General features: G+C 38.4%; 1 protein-coding gene across 2 annotated transcripts in view; it reads left to right on the top strand.

The window, feature by feature from the left end:
* PARD3B (par-3 family cell polarity regulator beta) overlaps positions 1-19,257 on the top strand; it is a 1,240,289-nt gene that overhangs the window by 175,335 nt on the left and 1,045,697 nt on the right. For both annotated transcript variants that reach the window (XM_060194068.1, XM_060194070.1), the window contains one exon: positions 255-356. In XM_060194068.1, coding sequence (XP_060050051.1) covers positions 255-356 — 102 coding nt within the window. Of the gene's footprint in view, positions 1-254; positions 357-19,257 lie in introns of those variants that run through there.

The raw sequence follows: 19,257 nt of genomic DNA, 5'->3' as shown, positions 1-19,257 counted from the left end.
GGAGGGGAAGACAGAGAGGGGGAGAGAAAGATAAACACCTGCAGACCTGCTTCACTGCTTGTGAAGAGACTCCTCTGCAGGTGGGGAGCCGAGAGCTCGAACCAGGATCCTTAAGCCGTTATTGCTTTGTGCTACCTGCACTTAACCCGCTGCACTACTGCCCAACTCCCATCACATTATTTTTTTAAGCTTATAATACATTTTAATTTTTTTGTAAGTTTGATTCATGAAACTTGTTGGTTGTTCCACTCCAGGATCCTGGCTATTGGGTGAAGATTCATCACTTAGAATACACAGATGGAGGAATCCTGGATCCAGATGACGTCTTGGCAGATGTAGTTGAAGACAAAGATAAGGTAGTTGACTCTAAGTGTTCCTTTTTGTTTTCCTCTGTAGATTTGCATGCTTTCCAGAGATTGAATTCCTTAACACACTTGTGTGTCAATTACTATTAAAAGATACCATCTGTTCATGCTTCACCTGGACAGCTGATATTTCAAAGTTTTTCATCAGATGTTTGGAAAAACTTTGTCTAGATTTGGGAATTTGTTCATGGTGGCCTAATTAGCAGACACTTCATTCCCATGAGTTCCCAATACGTCTCAGTACATTAGTGTCAGACTCTGAAGCTGTTGGAGTTCTCATGGTAATTTCTGCCTCTTGAATACATGCTTGGCCCTTATGAAATACTCGACTTAATGCTTGGTATATGAACGTGTTTCGAAGTAGAGGATACAGTGGGGAGTAGAATATTAAGTATGGTGAATATTTTACAGAAAGTAGTGGACAATCAACAAACACAAATGCTTTAGCAGATCCTGTCATTTCTGTGGGAATAATTCCACTGAAATTACCTTGTTTAAATGGGACTTTTCTTCCGTTGCTAAACTGATAATGGTGTGGTTGTATTCAGTTGCAGAATATTGAACTATTGCTGTTGAGGAACATTGTTTATTAATAAGATTCTTCTGAGCCCTCTTATCAATGGCTGATATGTCCTCTCGAATCTGCCTGAGAGAACCTTATTTCAGAGTTTCTTCTTAGCATCCTTAGTGCTACTGGTACATACTCATTTATTTTTGCATACATTTCCTCTGTATTATTCCCTGAAATCTCAGAGGTGTGTGTGTCTGTGTGTATGTGTGTGTGTGTGTGTGTGTGTGTGTGTATGTGTTGCAGCTAAATTAGAAAGGAAGTGGTTTTTTGGACCAGGCAAACTTTACATTTCTGCATCTTCCTTTTGGATTATTTAAATTTGCATTAGTCTTTGCAAAGATTCTGTTCATTTATTTCCCCTCCCTTCCATCATTCCTTCCTTCCTTCTATCCTTCCTTCCTTCTTCCATTTCTTTCTTTCTTTCTTTTTTTCTTTCTTTCTTTGTTTTTTTCTCTCTTTTTTCATTTGGAGTTCAAATATAGTTTGCTTTTCATTGTTATCAGCAACTTGATAAGGGATTTTATCTCCTTAAGTAGATTTTAAGTTCCTAGAGGACATTGGCCAGGAGATTTTTATTTCCTTTGTGGCCCTTGTATTAATAATAACTGGTATAATGTCTTACCTAAACTTGATTTTCAGAGAACAGTTACTGAATTAATGAGTGAAATAAGAAAGCTTTACTTTTTTATGGTTGACTCCTGCTGTATATATTTTTGATTCATACTTTCTGGTGTCACAGTGCAAATCATGCATTATTTACCCTCGTGATTTATTTGACAGAAATTGAGAAGGGAGAGGAGATATAGAGGGAAACAGAAAAAGATACACCTGCAGACCTGCTTCACTGCTCATGACTAGTCCTGCCCCCCCCCATAGTTGGGGAGCTGCATGATGATATGTGTACTTAGCCAGGTTGCTACCGCCTGGCACCCCACCCTCGTAATTTCAAAGAAGCACTTCCCCTTCTGTTTCAGTTGCTGATGCTTCCCTGTAGCAATCTACTTCTTTTGAAATATTCTAGACATTTGGTTTATTTTTAAAGATTGTCATATCTCAGATTTCATTGTATAGTATGTTAAAATTAAAAGACAAAAAAACCAATGCTAAGCTTAAGAAGGAACAAAAGAAATCATCTCATTGCAGCCTTATCCAGAGAAATCCTTCATCCTGCTGAGTTCTTCCTTTTAGAGAATTCCTTTTAGCTATCTTGACAGTGGGCATTTAAAACAGAATCCACTTAGTCACCAGAAAAACAACGACATTATCTGTTATCCCTGTTTTAAAGGAACTTTACCATTTTTACCAAAGAAGGCTTGAAAGTGACATCGTTGATGGAAAACATAGAAAAGATTAGCAGTCTGAGTACAGGTTTAATTGTTCCCTGAATGAACTTCAGTGCCTCTACATAACCTCGAGTTGGCATTTTACTGCATTATGTGATATGAATTTGCCCTTTTGATGGTTCTACAAAAAAAATATAGTCACACTGCTTCCTTTTAAAATAGTATAAATGAAATGAGGATACTTATTTTTTCCAGTTTATGATTTCTTTATAATACAATTAACTTTTGTGTAAAGTGTCTGCCAATTTTCATTTTACCTTACTGTTCTCAGTTTAGATTAGTAGTTAGATTAAATGATGCTTGTGGATTCTTTGTACTATATAGAACTCATCCAGGATCCTTGAAGATACTACTGAACTTAAAGTAGTAAAGATACTACTTAAACTTAAACAATTCAGCTATTTTCAGTATGGCTGTGTAATTTTACCTCTATTTTTAAATGTAATTAGAAAGCAAGTCCATAGAGAGATAGGTGGATACACTTAGTACTTAGGATAAAAGCCACATACATCATATCAATTTCTAGAACCACTCACTACAGGTAAGAAATGGTAGGCACCTGTAATAGTCTGGTTGGATAGAGTGAAACAAGAAAAGACCCAATTAGGAGACTGGGCGGTAGCGCAATGGGTTAAGCACACATGGTGTGAAGTGTAAGGATCTGGATTCAAGCCTCACCTGCAGGAGGCTCCCTTCACAAGTGGTGAGGCAGGTCTGTAGGTCTCTATCTTTCTCTCCTCCCCTGACTTTCCCTCCTCTCTCCATTTCTCTCTGTCCTCCCCAACAACAATTGTAGCAATAACAATAACGATAAACAACAAGGGCAACAAAAGGGGAAAAATAGCCTTCAGGAGCAGTGGATTTGTAGTGCAGTCACCAAGTCCCAGTGATAACCCTGGAGGGAAAAAAAGAATCGGAAACTACTGTACAGTAAGATAATTTTTTAGTATGTAAAAAAGTTACGCAGAATACTTCAGCAGTGACTAAAACTGGAGATTAAATGATACTCATATTTAGAGAATTGAGCTTACATATATTTGTTAGTTTTCTAAAGATATAACTTTAAGTACTTCTTTTGAGTTTTTTGTATTTTAACTCAGTGACTTTGTTTTGCATCCTTTTACCTAGGACCCAGATCCCTAAATCCAGGCATAGTCTAATTCTATCTGGATTTTGTAAAATGCACTTGAGTATAGCTACCCTGTGCATTTTTATGGGGGAAAAATATCTCTTCAATAAATAATTTTAAGATAGGTTGTAGGAGATATACCAATTAATATATTGTCTGTAGCAAGGAGAATTAAGGTCTGTAAATATGTCTAGATCATACTGCCTGGAAGCTGTAAATAAGTATACTGTATGTCAGTTGGTCTTAGCAGATGTGATTATGACACTTGATACGGGGCCAGCTGGTGATGCACCTGATAAATGTTCATATTACCATGGACTAGGACCTTACTTTTGCCCACATCCCCCACTCCCCACCTGCAGAGGGAAAGCTTCACAAGCAGTGAAGCAGTGCTGCAGATGTCTTTTGGTCTTTCTCTCTTTTCCCCTACCTTCTCAATTTCTCTCACTCTATACGATAGAGAAATAAATAAGATATATAAAAAGAAACTTGATACAGGAGAAATCAACCTGGATTATTTAGGTGAAGCTAAAGGTATCTCATAGATCTTCATATGGAAGCAATAGAGAGCTTACCCAGTGGAGCATGTGGCCTGGGCTTGATTCCTGGCATCACATGGAGGTTCCAGGCCATTAAAAGGTGCTTCGGTGCTGCAGTCTATCTCCATCTCTCTCTCTCTCTCTCTCCTCTCTCTCCTTCTCTCTCTTTATCTCTCTCTCTCTCTCTCTATATATATATATATATATGTATATATATATATTTATTATTAGATGGAGACAGAAATCAAGGGGGAAAAGAAACAGAGAGACACTTGCAGCACTGCTTTACTGCTCATGAAGCTTTCTCCCTGCATGTGAGGACCCGAGATTTAAACCCAGTTCTTGCCTATTGTAACATGTGTGCTCCACCAATGGTGACACTGCCCAGCCCTATGTCTCTCTCTCTATCAAGTAAAACGAACAGAGATTTTGACTTACGCATGATGAAATCACATGTCAGAGGTCCTAGTCCTGCGCGCGCGCACGCACACACACACACACACACACACACACACACACACACACACACACACTCCTTATCAATGAAAGTGGACTTCAGGAGGTCAGTGTGGCAGAGATATGATGTGATAAAAGAGTCAAAAGATTAGTGTTCTCTTTGAAAATACAGTCAAATCATGCATCTAGATTTAGATGCTGTAAAGAGGCAAGAGAGTTGAGTGTGCCATAGACTCTCCAGGAGAATACAGCTCTGCTCACATCTAAAGAGCTCATGGGGGATTTCTCACCTTTAGAACCTATATGGTCAATCTGTGTTTTTGTTGTTGGAATCCACTAAAACATGGTAATTTGTTATAGCATCAAAAGCACTACATGTTGTCTCTTATCATAGTTTAAACTGGAAATAATGAAGATTCTTGGTTTGATGTTAACTAGGAGTTTTAAGATCTTATAGGAAAAGGAAGCATCTTCTATTTCAAATGGGTCCTTTACATTTCTTTCTGTGTCTGTCACATATTCATTCTCAGCTTATTGGCTGAGGCTTCGTTCTTTGAAACTTGAATGTAAAACATATCAGAACTTATGCATTGTCTCATATTATGTGGAAATCATTTTAATGCAACACCCAAGAGCTGTCTAAGGTTCCCTTTATTCAGTTATCATTGCATTTTGTAGAGGACTCAAGAATCAAATGACTGCTGCTTAATATGTTACTGTGAATCTTAATGTTCACCCACTGATATTCTTAAGCTGAATATGAGAACCTCTGAGAATTGAATTAGTTTTAAATAATTGTTTTCTTTGTGACTTGTCATTATTTTTCAACTTGGCTGTAAAGTTAGTTGAGGAACAATGCTGAAGTGGGGGGATGTGTAATTTCTTCTCTGTCAATTGGGTTACTGCCAGAGTTTTATTAAATATATGAAAGTGAGTCTATGTTAGGTGGTAAAGTACACAGATAGAATGTGTAGCTTGGATCTATCAGAGAGATACATATGGGAACCATGCCCGTGGCTCTCCTGAGCTTTACTGAGGGTGGTTTGTCATCTGCAGCACCTGCGGTAGCTGTTAGTTACATATTCGTTTCTTTCCTTGTTGGGTTATGTGCCAGTGGGATAGTTTCCACATCTGTATTTGCATCGTTTTTTTTTTTCCATTAAAACAGTTTCAATGTTCTTACTTTAAAAGGTAGATTTAGAGAGACTATATAGATAAACTATTTAAGGTTGTAAGCCCAGCCTAGCATAGAGGTGACTGTTCTATTCATAATATTATGGTTGTATTAGTGTTTTTTTTCTGAATATATTTTAATTTAACTTCTACAAGCTTTGAAATTGCAGCTGGGAAAATAACTCAACTTATAGGGCCACAGGACTTGCATGTCTGAGATCCCTGGTTTGACCCGTGAGGCCAAATGCACTAGAAAGATGCTTTGGCTTCTCTCTCATTATGCAGCTCCCTCTGTTACATGGGATAAAAAAAAATGTTTTCCAAGAAGTTACATTTCAGTACTAGACTTCAAGGAAGATATTTTATAGTTACATTTCACTGTTAAGATTGTTAGTCAATTAGTACAAAAGTAACTACAATTGTTTAATAGTTTTATTGGGAGATATTTTATTACTGTGGCAAAACACTGGGATTAATTTATTATTTGAGAAATGGAAATTCCAGTCTGACTAACAATAACTTCAAAACAAGAATCCTTTTGTCAGAGCATAGTGTGTGGTAATATAAAAAGCATTCAGGACTCTAATGTGGTTTTTCAGTGGAGACTGGTTGGCACACTGAGTGAACTGCTGACCTAAAGCCAGACACTCCATTCTTAAGTCCAAATTGCTTCCTGAGCACGCTCTGTTGCCCTCTAGTGGAACCCACAGCTACCTGGAAGCCTGGTTATAGGAGGGAACTCTGTAATTTGCTTACGCATACACACACACACACACACACACACACACACACACACACACACACGCACTGGAAGCCTGTTTATAGGAGGGAACTCCGGAATTTGCTTACACATACACACACACACACACACACACACACACACACACACACACACACACACTGTATTATAGTTCAACCACTGTTTGTCATTTCATGGTCACCAGGCATGATGGTATTTACTTATGTTTTTGTGAGTCATCTTAAAAAGACTAAAATAAAATCTTCCAAAACCCTGTGTGTCTGCGTGCGTGCTGTGTGTGTGTGTGTGTGTGTGTTTGTACACACACTTCTCACTTTTGTAGTGACTGGCTTAAAAGTTAATTGTTGTTAATGAAGTATTTAACTTTCTCACTATGAAGTTGAAAAATGTATGAGTTTATTACAAATTCATAGGGACTGTACTGTAAGATTAATTAGAAAAAGGCATGGCTTTATTTGGCTTTATTTCACGTTTTGCACCCTTTTGTTAGCAAGAGCCCTGTTTTAAGAGGAATCACCTTTTAAATGCTTTATATTATTAGTGTTTGCTACCAACTTATTGTTGGGGCTCAGTGCTTGTGTGACATTTATTTATTTATTTATTTGTTTGTTTATTTATTTATTAGATAGAGACAGAAAGTGAGAAGGAAGAGCAAGACAGAGAGGGAAAGAGACAGAGAAACACCTGCAGTACTGCTTCACCACTCATGAAGCTTTCCCCCTGCAGGTGGAGACCAGCGGCCTGAACACTGTAAAGTGAGCAGTTAGCCACGGATGTCCCCACCTGGTCCAGTGGCAATTATTTTTTTTAATTCCCTCTTTTTAACAGTGGGTGACAGAGAGAAATAGAGAAGCTACAAGAGAGAAACAGAGATGGAGAAATACTTGCAGTACTGCTCTGCTGCTCCTCTGGCTCACTGGAGGTGAGAGCCAGGGACTTGCAGGTGGGTCCTTGTGTTGGTTACATGTGCTTTCTATACTGTGAGTCCACTGCCTGGCCCTGAGAGTTTATTTTCAGCTGACTCCTTTTCGGTTCGATGTTTGATTTTTTTTTTTTTTTTTTACTAGGCTTGACCTCTTTTAACTTTTTTCTTCTTTTTATAAAAGTAACAGCTAGTGGTCTAAACTTATTTACAAAATAATTTTAGGGGTACTGGGCGGTGGTGCACCAGATTAAGTGCACATAGTTCAAAGTGCAAGGACCCTTGTAAGGATCCCAGTTCGAGGCCGCAGCTCCCCACCTGCGGGAGTGGGGGGGTGGCTTCACAAGCAGTAAAGCAGGTCTGCAGGTGTCTGTCTGTCTCTCCCTCTTTATTTCCCTCTCCTCTCTCAATTTCTGTCTGTCATAGTCAATGAAAGTGGGGGAAAAAAGCCCTGTAGGAGCAGCGGATTTGTAGTGCCGGCACTGAGCCACAGTGATAACCCTGGAAGCAATAAATAAATAAATGCATAAAACAGTAATTTTAGTTTTAATCAGTTTAATTCATACTTTCTTTTAACCTTCTCTATCACTGTTTGAGTTTTCGTGGTCTCAAAATTTAAATCCATAAAATCTTAGGTGGCATTATTTAATTAATAAGCAGTTTCCTTTAGTCTATCCTTTAGCTTGCCCTCAACTATTCTGTGTCATAAGGGCAAGCAGAGTGGCTGAGAATATGAATTCTGGGCAAAGTTCATTTCTTTCTTCTTCTGTCATTGTGTCCTTGGGTTACATCACCTCTTTGTCTTTATTTGTTGTCTAGGAGTATCTCGCTATGATGTAAAAGCCCTAAGCAATGGCAGAAGAATGTGAGAGAAGGTTGGAAAGAAGGTCACTGGTTTTGTGAAAAAGGACCTTCTTTTACCATTCAGTGAATTTTTTTTTTTTTTTTTGTGAGAGAGAGAAGAGGGTCTTTTAACTAGGAAGAGAACGGAACCCTTAGAAATAGTTCACTGGGGGCTGGGCGGTGGTACTCTGGGTATTCACAAGTGGTGAAGCAGGTCTGTAGGTGTCTTTCTCTCCCCTTCTTTCTTCTCTTCCCCTCCTTTCCCAATTTCTCTCTGTTCTATCCAACAATAATAACAAAAAACAAAACGGAGAAAAATAGCCTCCAGGAGCAGTGAATTTGTAGTGCAGGCATGGAGCCTCAGTGATAACCCTGGGGGCAAAAAACAAAAACAAAAAACAAACAAAAAAAAAAAAAACACCTTACTTGGTGAAATACCAGCCTTGCCACAGGTGTGGCCCACATTCTAGTTCTGGCACCAGGTGGGAGATGCTTTGGTGGCAGTGGGAGGGGTTTGTAGTGCTGCCATGTGTCTCAGTCTGTCTAGTTCTCAGTCTGCCTTTCTATCTGCCTACCCTAATGAAAAAAGTCAGCTTGGAGTGGTGAAACTGTGTGCATGAGGCCCCAGTATATTAAATATATATACATAGTAAAGACAGCAGTGGTATGAATGAGGAAGATTAAATGTATCCTTGAGAATTTAATGGGTGAGAAGAAAGAATATCAGAGGTTTTTTCTACAAAAAAAGATGAGTGAGGAAGGCATAAATGTCAGTATAAGGATAGTAGCTCAGGATTCTGGAAACCTGATGCCATTTGTGTATGTGTGTTTGTTACCTAGATCAGCTTTGTAGCAGTTACAAGTAGTTTCTTAAAATAGAAAGGACCTGGGTGCCTCTCTGAAGTGGAGGAATGTCCCTATAGGGTAAGAGAGATCTCAGGGCATAAGAAAAGCATGAAACACACAAGATCCCATGATTTAAGAGGAAAAAAAAAGAATAGTTCAACAACAAAAATACTACACAGTATACAAATGGTGTTACTTAGTAGTGTTTCTTTCAGTAATGATTATATGACCATGGTCCCAACATCCTATAGCAAATAGCTGAGGTTGTACAGTCTAGGTTTGTGTAATTATACTCTGTGATGTTCATATATATTGAAAATGCCTAATGATGAATTTCACAGAGTTTATTGTAGTGGTGAAGCTTTGTGTGACTGTACTGAGAAGTGACTCCTAAAGCTTCAAGAAGCAGCTATTTACTTCCTTGATATTTTCATCAAAAGCTAATAACTATTTATAGAAATAACTATAAATTAGACTCAATTTTTTTTATAATCTTGATTCTTCTATTAGGTTGTTGGAAAAGTCATGCCACAATTATTTTGTATACAAATACATAAAAAAAATACAAAATGGCATTTCAGAGGACCACATATTTCTAGGAGCTCAGACTCACTTTATGTTATTAACTACAAACACTGTAAGTTAAATGGACTTATTTAGAGCTGTTCTTGGAACCAAACTAATGTTTATAACACTTCTACTGAGGTACTCATTCCAAATCCTATTTGCATTTTTAAATGCCTCATATTTATAGATCAGTTTTTGCTAACGACAAATATTTGATTTTCATAAACTTGGGCTTGAAAAGTGTAGTTTTAAAAAGTGCTCTACGTGCATATTTTTTCTGTATAAAAATAAAATGTGCTTCCCCAACATGAACATAGAAGCTGCACTGAGACTTTTGGCAGGATTACGGAACTTCATATTTACTGCTTTAACTTTCTAAGTTCTCCTTTTAGCTTCCCTTCTTTTGATGTTATGAATCAATTTTGAAGGATCTAGTGACATTTCCTTAGCAATAAAAAAGAAAGCCTCTTGTGTAGACTTTAATCAGAGGAGTAACATACCACAGAAGCTTACTCACATGTAACATCTTTATTAATCTCAATCCCAAATATGTTACAAGCAAGACACACACATTTACCCACTACTTACCTATAAACATTCCAGAGAGACTGTAAAATCATCATGCCTTGAGATAGTTCTTGTAGCCAAACTGTCTGAAATATGAAGTTATATCTAAATGTAAAGAAAAATATAATATTTCTTAATTGATAAGCAGGTTAGAACTTGGTTTTACTAGATGCTAGTGTTTTTGTTGTGTCATTGGTTTGGAAGATTGTGTATGTTTTAGGAGTTCAGGTCCACACCTCTTTATGTGGATTACCATGCAGTGTCTACCACCAATATGCCAATATTCCTCTTCCACTGCCCAGCTAAATCCCCTCTGTGGTTTCAACCCCCTCTGTGTCCTGCTCTTCTCGGTTTTTTTACCATCAGAATCTGAGGGTTTTCTTTTGAGACTTTTACTTTGAGACTGCTTACGTTGGTGGAATCACTGTGTATCGGTTTGCAGCTGACTAAAGGAACGTGGTGTTCTAATAGTTAGCCTCTTAAGTAAATATTTTTCCAAAGCTCTCAGGTTATTTATTTTAAAACAGAAATACATCACATTGCTGAGATTAATAAACTTGGGCATGTGTTTGATAAGAGAAAGCTCAAGAGGTATCTGTTAACTGCCCTCAAATATTTGATGATAACAGAAACATAACATTCTCTGTTGTCCCAATACAGTTTTAAGGAAGTATATTTTAGCCCAGTGTCACTAATATCTAACCCTTCTGTGAAGCACAGGCTGTTTTGTAAAGCTTGAATTCCTATTCTGTCTTAGAATAGAGGGAGGGGCAAGTTGAGCAAATGTTTGCCAGGAATTTGTTTTTTAGGGTTCAAGTTAAATTAGACCCTCCACAAGCCAACTTTGAGGTATGTGGCATGCATTACAATCCTGGAAATATAAGGCTGACCTATATAGTCAATTGTAATATGGTCTTGGTTGTCTACTCAGCATTCCTTTAAATTATCCTTGGAATTTCAGTTATCTTAAGGTATCTCTGTCTCTTCAACAGGAAGCTCATATGGTTTGCTTCATCTTATGATCTTCATCTTATGATCTTATGATCTTTCTTTTTTTTTTTTTTTGCTTCCAGGGTTATTTCTGGGGCTCAGTGCCTGCACCATGAATCCACTGCTCCTGGAGGCCACCCCCCCTTTTGTTGCCCTTGTTGTTGTAGCCTTGTTGTGGTTATCATTATTATTGTTGATGTCGTCATTGTTATTGTTGATGTTGTTCATTGTTGGATAGGACAGAGAGAAATGGAGAAAGATGGGGAAGACAGAGAGGGGGAGAGAAAGACAGACACCTGCAGACCTGCTTCACCACCTGTGAAGTGCAGGTGGGGAGCCGGGCCTCGAACCGGGATTCTTGTGCCAGTCCTTGTGTTTTGCGCCAAGTGTGCTTAACCTGCTGAGCTACCGCCCCACCCCGATCCCCTACTTTCAGGGGTGAGTCTGGGACCCAGTGCAAACACTATGAATCCACTGCTCCTGAGGCCATTTTTTTTTTCATTTTATTCAATAGGACAGAGAGAAATTGAGAGAGGAAGATAAAGAGGGAGAGAGAAAGACCAACACCTGCAGGCCTGCTTCACCGCTTGTGAAATCCCCCCCAACTCCCTGCAAGTGGGGAGCCAGGCTGGAACCAATATGCTTGCACTGGTCCTTGCGCTTCATACTATGTGCACTTAACTCAGTGCCCTGCTGCCGGACACTGGATATTCTTTATCAGTGACCAGGTTCTGTTCTGATGCCGTCTGACAATGGTTAGGTGACCCAGATTGTGCTGAAGAAGGCCAAAGATCTTTATACTTAGGTCTTTTGAGAAACATCTTTTTGTTTGTTTGTTTGTTTGCCTGCTTGCTTTTGTTTCCCAGACACTGCTCAGTCCTGGCTTAATGGTGGTGCTGGGGACTGCACCTGGGACTTGAGAGTCTCAAGCATGAAAATCTTCTGTAGGACTATTATACTATCATCCCACGCCTCAAAAAGTCTTTTTTCCCTCTTCTGGGAGACTTTCCTTATAATTGTATCACTTCCTTAGAACAACTCTTGCCATCTTACTTTTAGGATGAGGTAGCAGTTCTCACAGGAGTGAGAGTGGAGATGTCAGAACATGGCCTCTGAGGGAGTGGAGTTTATTATTTAATTGTCTTCATTTATTTATTGGATAGAGACAGCCAGAAATTGAGAGAGAAGGGTGTAACAGAGAGACAGAGAAACAGAGAGATACTTGCAACACTGCTTTACCGCTTGCAAAGCTTTCTCCTTGCACGTGAGGACTGGGGGCTTGAACCCATGTCCTTGAGCTAAACCAGGTGCGCTGCCACCCAGTCTGTGAGTGCATTAAGTGAATTTTGGAGTCCATTCTAACTTGGGACCTCAGTCAAATAAACTAATTCACCCCCCCCCCACACACACAATATCATTGCTGGGGCTCAGTGCTGACTCCATGAATCCACTGCTTCCAGCAGCTGTCTTTTTTTTCCTTTTATTTATTTATTTTTCTGTCTTTATTGGATAGGACTGAGAGAAGAGGGAGAGATACAGAGGGAGAGAGAAAGACAACTGCAGGCCTGCTTCACTGTTCCTGAAATGTCTTCCGTGTATATGGGGTGTGGGGGCTAGAAATGGGGTACTTGTGCATGGTGGTAAGTGCACTTAACTGGGCATGCCACTGTCTGGCTCCCATATTACTTTACTTTTTAATTTTTTTATATTTATTTATTTACTTTCCCTTATTATTTTTTTATTTTTGTTGTAGTTATTATTGTTGTTATTGATGTCATCATTGTTAGATAGGACAGAGAGAAATGGAGAGAGGAGGGGAAGACAGAGAAGGGGAGAGAAAGATAAGACACCTGCAGACCTGCTTCACCACCTGTGAAGCGACTCCCCTGCAGGTGGGGAGCTGGGGGCTCAACCAGGATCCTTATGCCAGTCCTTGTGTTTTGTGCCACCTATGCTTAACCCACTGTGCTACCACCCAACTTCCTAGTACTTTACTTTAAGCCCATTTTAATCATGTTTTGATTGGTGACTGTTAGAAATCTCTCATTTGTTATCTCCTTCAATGATCTGTTTGACTCCCTATTTCCTTCTCTATATTCACACTTGATAATAAGACCTATTTATACTTCCCTCTTGTAGTTTACTGTATCTTGAATTTGAAAACTTTTCTGAATTTTGTTCATAGTTATGCCAATTAATTCCTCCCTTTCAGAAATTTTTGAATAGCTGGTGAAATAACTAAGCCTTTTATAACTAAAATGAGTTAATTGTTTGGTTTGTAAGATTGATTCCCAGCACCAGGAGCGACACACCCAGTAAAGCACATGCTCTGTGTATGACAACACAGACTCCGGTCCCCAGACCCCCCCTGCAGGTGGTGGGAGTGGGGGTGGAGGTGGGGTGAAGCTTCAGGAGCACTGGGAGCTGCATATGTCTCACTTTCTCTCTCCTTCATCCATTCTCACTAGTTTTCTGTCTTTATCTGAAAAGAGGGGGGAAAAAAAAAAGGGGAAAAATGGCCATTTAGAACAATGGAATCATTGTGCCTGCACTGAACTCCAGTCATAAAAATAAATAAGTAAACAAATCATTATTTTTAGTTGTTGATAGTTTTCTCCTTATATATTAGAAAGAATTAATTAAATATATTTTGTTGTATTATTATGATACAGAAATAGGGAGGGGAGAGAGAGCGAGGGAGAGAGAGAGAGAGAGAGAGAGAGAGAGAGAGAGAGAACGCTAGCTGATGCCTGCTTCAGGTCTTGTGAAGCTTCCTTCCCTCCTGCAGGTGGGGACAGGCCCTTCAAACCTAGATCCTCACACATTGTAATTAGTGAGCTTTAGTGGTTGTACCACTGCCTGCCCCCTTTTACTTTTAACTAATAATTCTGATTCTTAGTTGAAGGTAATGTGTGCTTTCCCTGCAACTATATTTTAAACAAATTAATAAAAGAATAAAAATAAAAAAGGAAAACTCAGTCATTTTAGAGGTTCGCCAGAGCTTGAAGTATCATAATCTTCTAAATAATTCACTAATGGTGCACAATAAGAATGAGGTGAACCTCCAGCTTTCCCAAGCAGTAAAGTCATTTTGCAATTATCAGAATTTTCCCAAGTCATCTAATAAGATATGTAGTCCTTGATCTGACCTAGGGATTTCCTCCCACCCCTTATCAGTGTTATGAAGTTGTATCCAGGTCTCTTTGGTGTAGTGAGGGCAGTGCAGAGGCCAGGGAGCTCTGGGTCGTTAGGTGGGGCAGAATGTTTCTTATTTAGCTAGGTGGCAGGAATTCTAGTAGCATGGATGTTTGGAATATTTCTTTTTTGTATAGTCAATACATTTCATCCAACTTAAATTGAAGACGGTGATCCTTTACATTTTTAAAAGATTTATTTTACTTTGTTTTTTTTTTTCTATTTTATTTATAGCACAGAAAACAACTGAGAGGGGAGGGAGAGGTAAAGAAAAAGACATCTGCAGACTTGCTTCATCACTCATGAAGCTTCTCCCCAGCAGGCTGGTCTCAAACCTGGGTCATTGAGCCATGGTAACTAACACGTGTGACACCATCCAGTCCGCCTTAGAAGATTTTGTTAATCTATGTTTATGAGAGATCAGAGCATTGCTCAACTCTGGCATCTATAATGCTGGTGAACGAAAACAGGGATTCAAGTATTGTTCTTCACTACTGAACTTTTTCACTTCTATATTCTTTACATCGTGATTTTTTTTTTCCCTCCAGGGTTATTGCTGGGCTCGGTGCCTGCACCATGAATCCACCGCTCCTGGAGGCCATCTTTCTCCCTTTTTTGTTGCCCTTGTTGTTGTAGCCTCGTTGTGGTTATTATTATTGCCATTGTTGATGTTGTTCGTTGTTGGATAGGACAGAGAGAAATGGAGAGAGGAGGTGAAGACAGAGAAGGGGAGAGAAAGATAGACACCTGCAGACCTGCTTCACCGCCTGTGAAGCAACTCCCCTGCAGGTGGGGAACCGGGATCCTTACACCGGATCCTTACGCCAGTCCTTGTGCTTTGCGCCACATGCGCTTAACCCACTGCGCCACCGCCCGACCCCCTACATTGTGATTTTTATTACTGATTTAATTTACATTGTGGCATTTAAATAAGTGTCATCTGTTAAATTATGCATCTACAGAAAAGTTAAAATTCTTAGAGTCTGATGCAGAACTTGTCTCCTTAAATGAGAGGGATTATTTTGATGTATTTATGAAGCATGGAACTCAAAAGAATTTATTTTTAAAAAAAAAAACACTTTATAAGTGTTGAAGGTAGAGAGTGTGAATGCAACTGGTTAGGGAAAAAGTAGTTTTCAGATTCAGTGTGTTGTTGATGACTTGGAAAAAAGAAATGCTGTGATAAAGTCAAAATAAACAAGCAACAAAGGATGATATGAATAAGAAAATGATAGAACAGTGTTGGCATCTCCTTAGGGAGACCTAGTGTCAAAGGCATAAGCACTCACACTATTTAGATGCCTCTTTCCCAAATGGATACTTCTATTTCAGGAAGTTAAGTATTTAACTGCAGTGATTGAACATAATGGATGAAATATTTTGCACTTGACAGAGACTTCAATCTGAGATGAGTCTGGTGCTCATATATAATGCATTAAAATATGGAATGTAACTTCTGGTTGGCCAAGTTTTTTATGTCAGGCTTTTTAGTATTTTTTCCTTGTGTGTACATATACAAACATAATTTTTCCAGTTGTCAACTTCTGATAATATTTAGATTGAGATGGCTTATATTTTTAATACTTTAAGAATTTAAATGAAAATTCAGGTAAATGTAGAATATTAAGAGCCCTAAAACACTGACTTTTAAAAATCTTTATGTTGCATCCGGCTTTCCACCTGCAGGGGCATCCCTTCACAGGTGGTGAAGCAGGTCTGCAGGTGTCTATCTTTCTCTCTCCCTCTCTTTCTTCCCCTCCTCTCTCCATTTCTCTCTGTCCTATCTAAGAAGGACGACATCAACTACAACAACAATAATAACTAAAACAACAAGGGCAACAAAAGGGAAAAATAAATACAAATAAATATATAAAATTAAAAAAATCTTTATGTTGACATAATAAACACATTATGGCATTATATACTTTTCATATGTGTACATTACATTTGCCCAGTCATTTTTCTGTAGGTGCTTAGGCTATTTAAAACTGTTAGCTATTATAAATAATGTTGCAATTAACATGGAGGTTTATTGAACTTTTACTTTGAAAAATCATGTTTTTCTTTCATTTTTCAAGTTAATACACATAATTGAGGAAAGTGGATTATATAGAATTTTTATTTTTAATACCCTGAAGTATCTTTATACTGCTTTCCTTCCTTCCTTCCTTCCTTCCTTCCTTCCTTCCTTCCTTCCTTCCTTCCTCTCTTTCCTTCTTACCTTCTTTCCTTCTTCCTGCCTGCCTTCCTTTCCTTCTTCCCTCCCTCTTCCCTTCCTCTCCCCTCCCTCCCTGCCTCCCTCTCTCTCTCCCTCCCACTGGTACCAGGGTTATTGCCAGATCTTAGTGCAGAAACTACTCAAAGGGTCTCCCCCACTCCCTGACTTGAGGAGCAGGGGCTTGAACCTGGGTTCTTGTGCTCAACTAGTATGCCACCACCAAGCCCTAGTGCTTTTCTGTTTGACTATAGCAATTTATATTGCCAGAAACAGTGCCTAAAACACTGTTCTTTAAGTCTTTGTTGTTACTGGGAAGCCAGAAACTGACAGTGAATGTTTGATTTACTGGAGTAGATACTTATAGAAGTCTGTTTCCTGCTAATTTAATTCAACATGGTGCTCATAATTTTCCTAAACTAAATATTTTCCTTTAAATAGAAAAAAAATGTTTCTTTTGTTCAACTATAACCTGCTACAGTCTAACTACCACTGGAAGTAAAATTGATAATTTGGGATTTTGATTTTTTTTAGTTATAACTCTATTTGAAAACTTAATTTCTATGCAATGAAAATAATGATCACAAGAGTATTTTGAATGCTGTTTTGGCAGTAAAGCACTCTTATGTTAAATACATAATGCAGGTTAAAATTAATAGTGTCTCCATATAAGGAGCAGAATGCAGCTCTGGATTGAATTTTTGACACACAATCTTTTATTATGACATCTAGTTGATTAATACTTCAGCCAAATCATTGTTTTAAAATATCTCCTTTCACTGTCCATTAGATCTGGAGCTGCAAGCATGCATAATACCTGGCAGCAATTTTGTACTTCTCATCATTTTCTTTGGGGCAATGCCAGTGTCTTGGTTACAGTGTTTAAAGTATCATCTCATTGCTTTGCTTTAAGAATTCACCCAAGACTGGACAACTTGTGTGACTTTCTCTTTATGTTTGACAGATAGTGTCAAAACAATATTTTAGGACTAGATGGGGGTAAAACTAGTGCTTTGAAAAAGAGGCACCTTTGTAGGTATTTCTGTTTGTTTTAAAATTATTTAAAACTGTTCAGTTACTGAAGCTAGCTGGTAATGTCGATATATTTAAAATACGCTCAATTACAAAGACTACAAAAGCTATCTATGAACACATCAAGTAGAAGTAATCATGATTAACAACTGTGCATATGAATGTCTTTCATAGATGTATTCCAACAAATATTATATGTGTACATTTTCATATAAAATATAATAGTGTGTTACAAGATTGTAAGATTTCAGTGTTTCATTCCACACCATACCCACAGTTACATTCTCAGTGCACCATTTGCTATTTACTTTTTAAAGATGATTTTTAAAAGTCATCAGTCATATCTTTATTTAGATGGCAATTTGTATCCTTATTGATTTTGGTTTGATATATATATATATATATATATATATATATATATAGACAGAGACAGTGAAATAAGAGAGGTCAAGTGGAGAGATAGAGAAAGAGGGAGACAGACAGACAAGGGAGAGAGAGTGCAGTGCAGACCAGGTTTAAACCCACGTTGCAAAATTGGCAAACTATCCAAATGAACTATTTCAGTGTTTTTGATAATTAACTGTAGTTGTTAATTGTTCTGGTTATTGTAGGGAAATTTAAAATATAATATGTATTTTCAGGGAGCCAGATGGTGGTCCACCTTTTTGCAAGCACACATCACAGTGCATAAGGATCTACGTTCATGCCTCCAGTCCGTACTTCAGGAGAGGGGAAGGAGATCGCTCTCTCTTTTGCTCCCTTGGTCTTCCCCCTTCCTTATTAATTTCTCTCTGTCTCCATACAAAAATATAACATTTTAAAAAGATATATTTCTAGTATAAAAGATTAGAAATATTGTAGGAAAATAGCTCTTTTCATTTACTTAATTATGATCAACAAGTCTGTTGGATAAGAGGGGTACAGTTCCACATAATTCACACCACCAGAGTTCCATATCCCATCCCTTTCATTGAAGGCTTTCCAAATTCTTTATCCCTCTGGGAGTATGGACTCAGGGTCATTCTGGAGTGCAGAAGGTGGGATTTCTGGCATCTGTAATTGCTGGACATGGGCATTGGTAGGCTGACCCATACCCCCAGCCTGTTTCTGTCTTTCCCTAGTGGGGCAGGGCTCTGGGGAGGTGGGGTTCCAGGACACATTTGTGAGGTTGTCTGCCCAGGGAAGTCAGGTTGGCATCATGGTAGCATCTGCAACTTGGTGTCTGAAAAGCAAAGCTATGAAGCAGAACCAATTGTTTAATTTCAGGAACCTAAAGGTAAGAATAGAGCATTTTGCAATTTATGTAAAAAGCATAAAATATATCTCTTGCTAAAGAGATGGGGGTGGTGAGAAGAGTTGGGCTGGGGAATCAAAGAAGTGACAACTAATTTATTTCTATTGCTTTATGTTCTGATAAAACTAAAAAAAAAACACAGGCTGTGAATTTCTTTATGAAATGTTTTAATTTCTAGAGTTGTCATGCATTATTCAAGATTATAAAATGATTTGAATTTCAGGAGCAGACAGATTTTCTGATGAGTCTTTCAAGCTGTGTAATTACGAGACCCATATAGGTTAAAAGTTCAGAACTCGTTAGCTTAATCATTAAAATATAACCAATAGAGGAGCATGGCATTTCATTCTAGAGGGTATGGTTACATATCACTTACTGAGATAGTCCTGGAACCTGCCTCAAGTTTCACCACATACTGAGAATATTCGTGACTGAATTACCACACAGCTT

Source organism: Erinaceus europaeus, chromosome 7 (assembly GCF_950295315.1).
Source record: "Erinaceus europaeus chromosome 7, mEriEur2.1, whole genome shotgun sequence".
NCBI classification, from domain to species: Eukaryota; Metazoa; Chordata; class Mammalia; order Eulipotyphla; family Erinaceidae; genus Erinaceus; species Erinaceus europaeus.
This window is presented reverse-complemented; position numbering and strand designations above follow the sequence as displayed.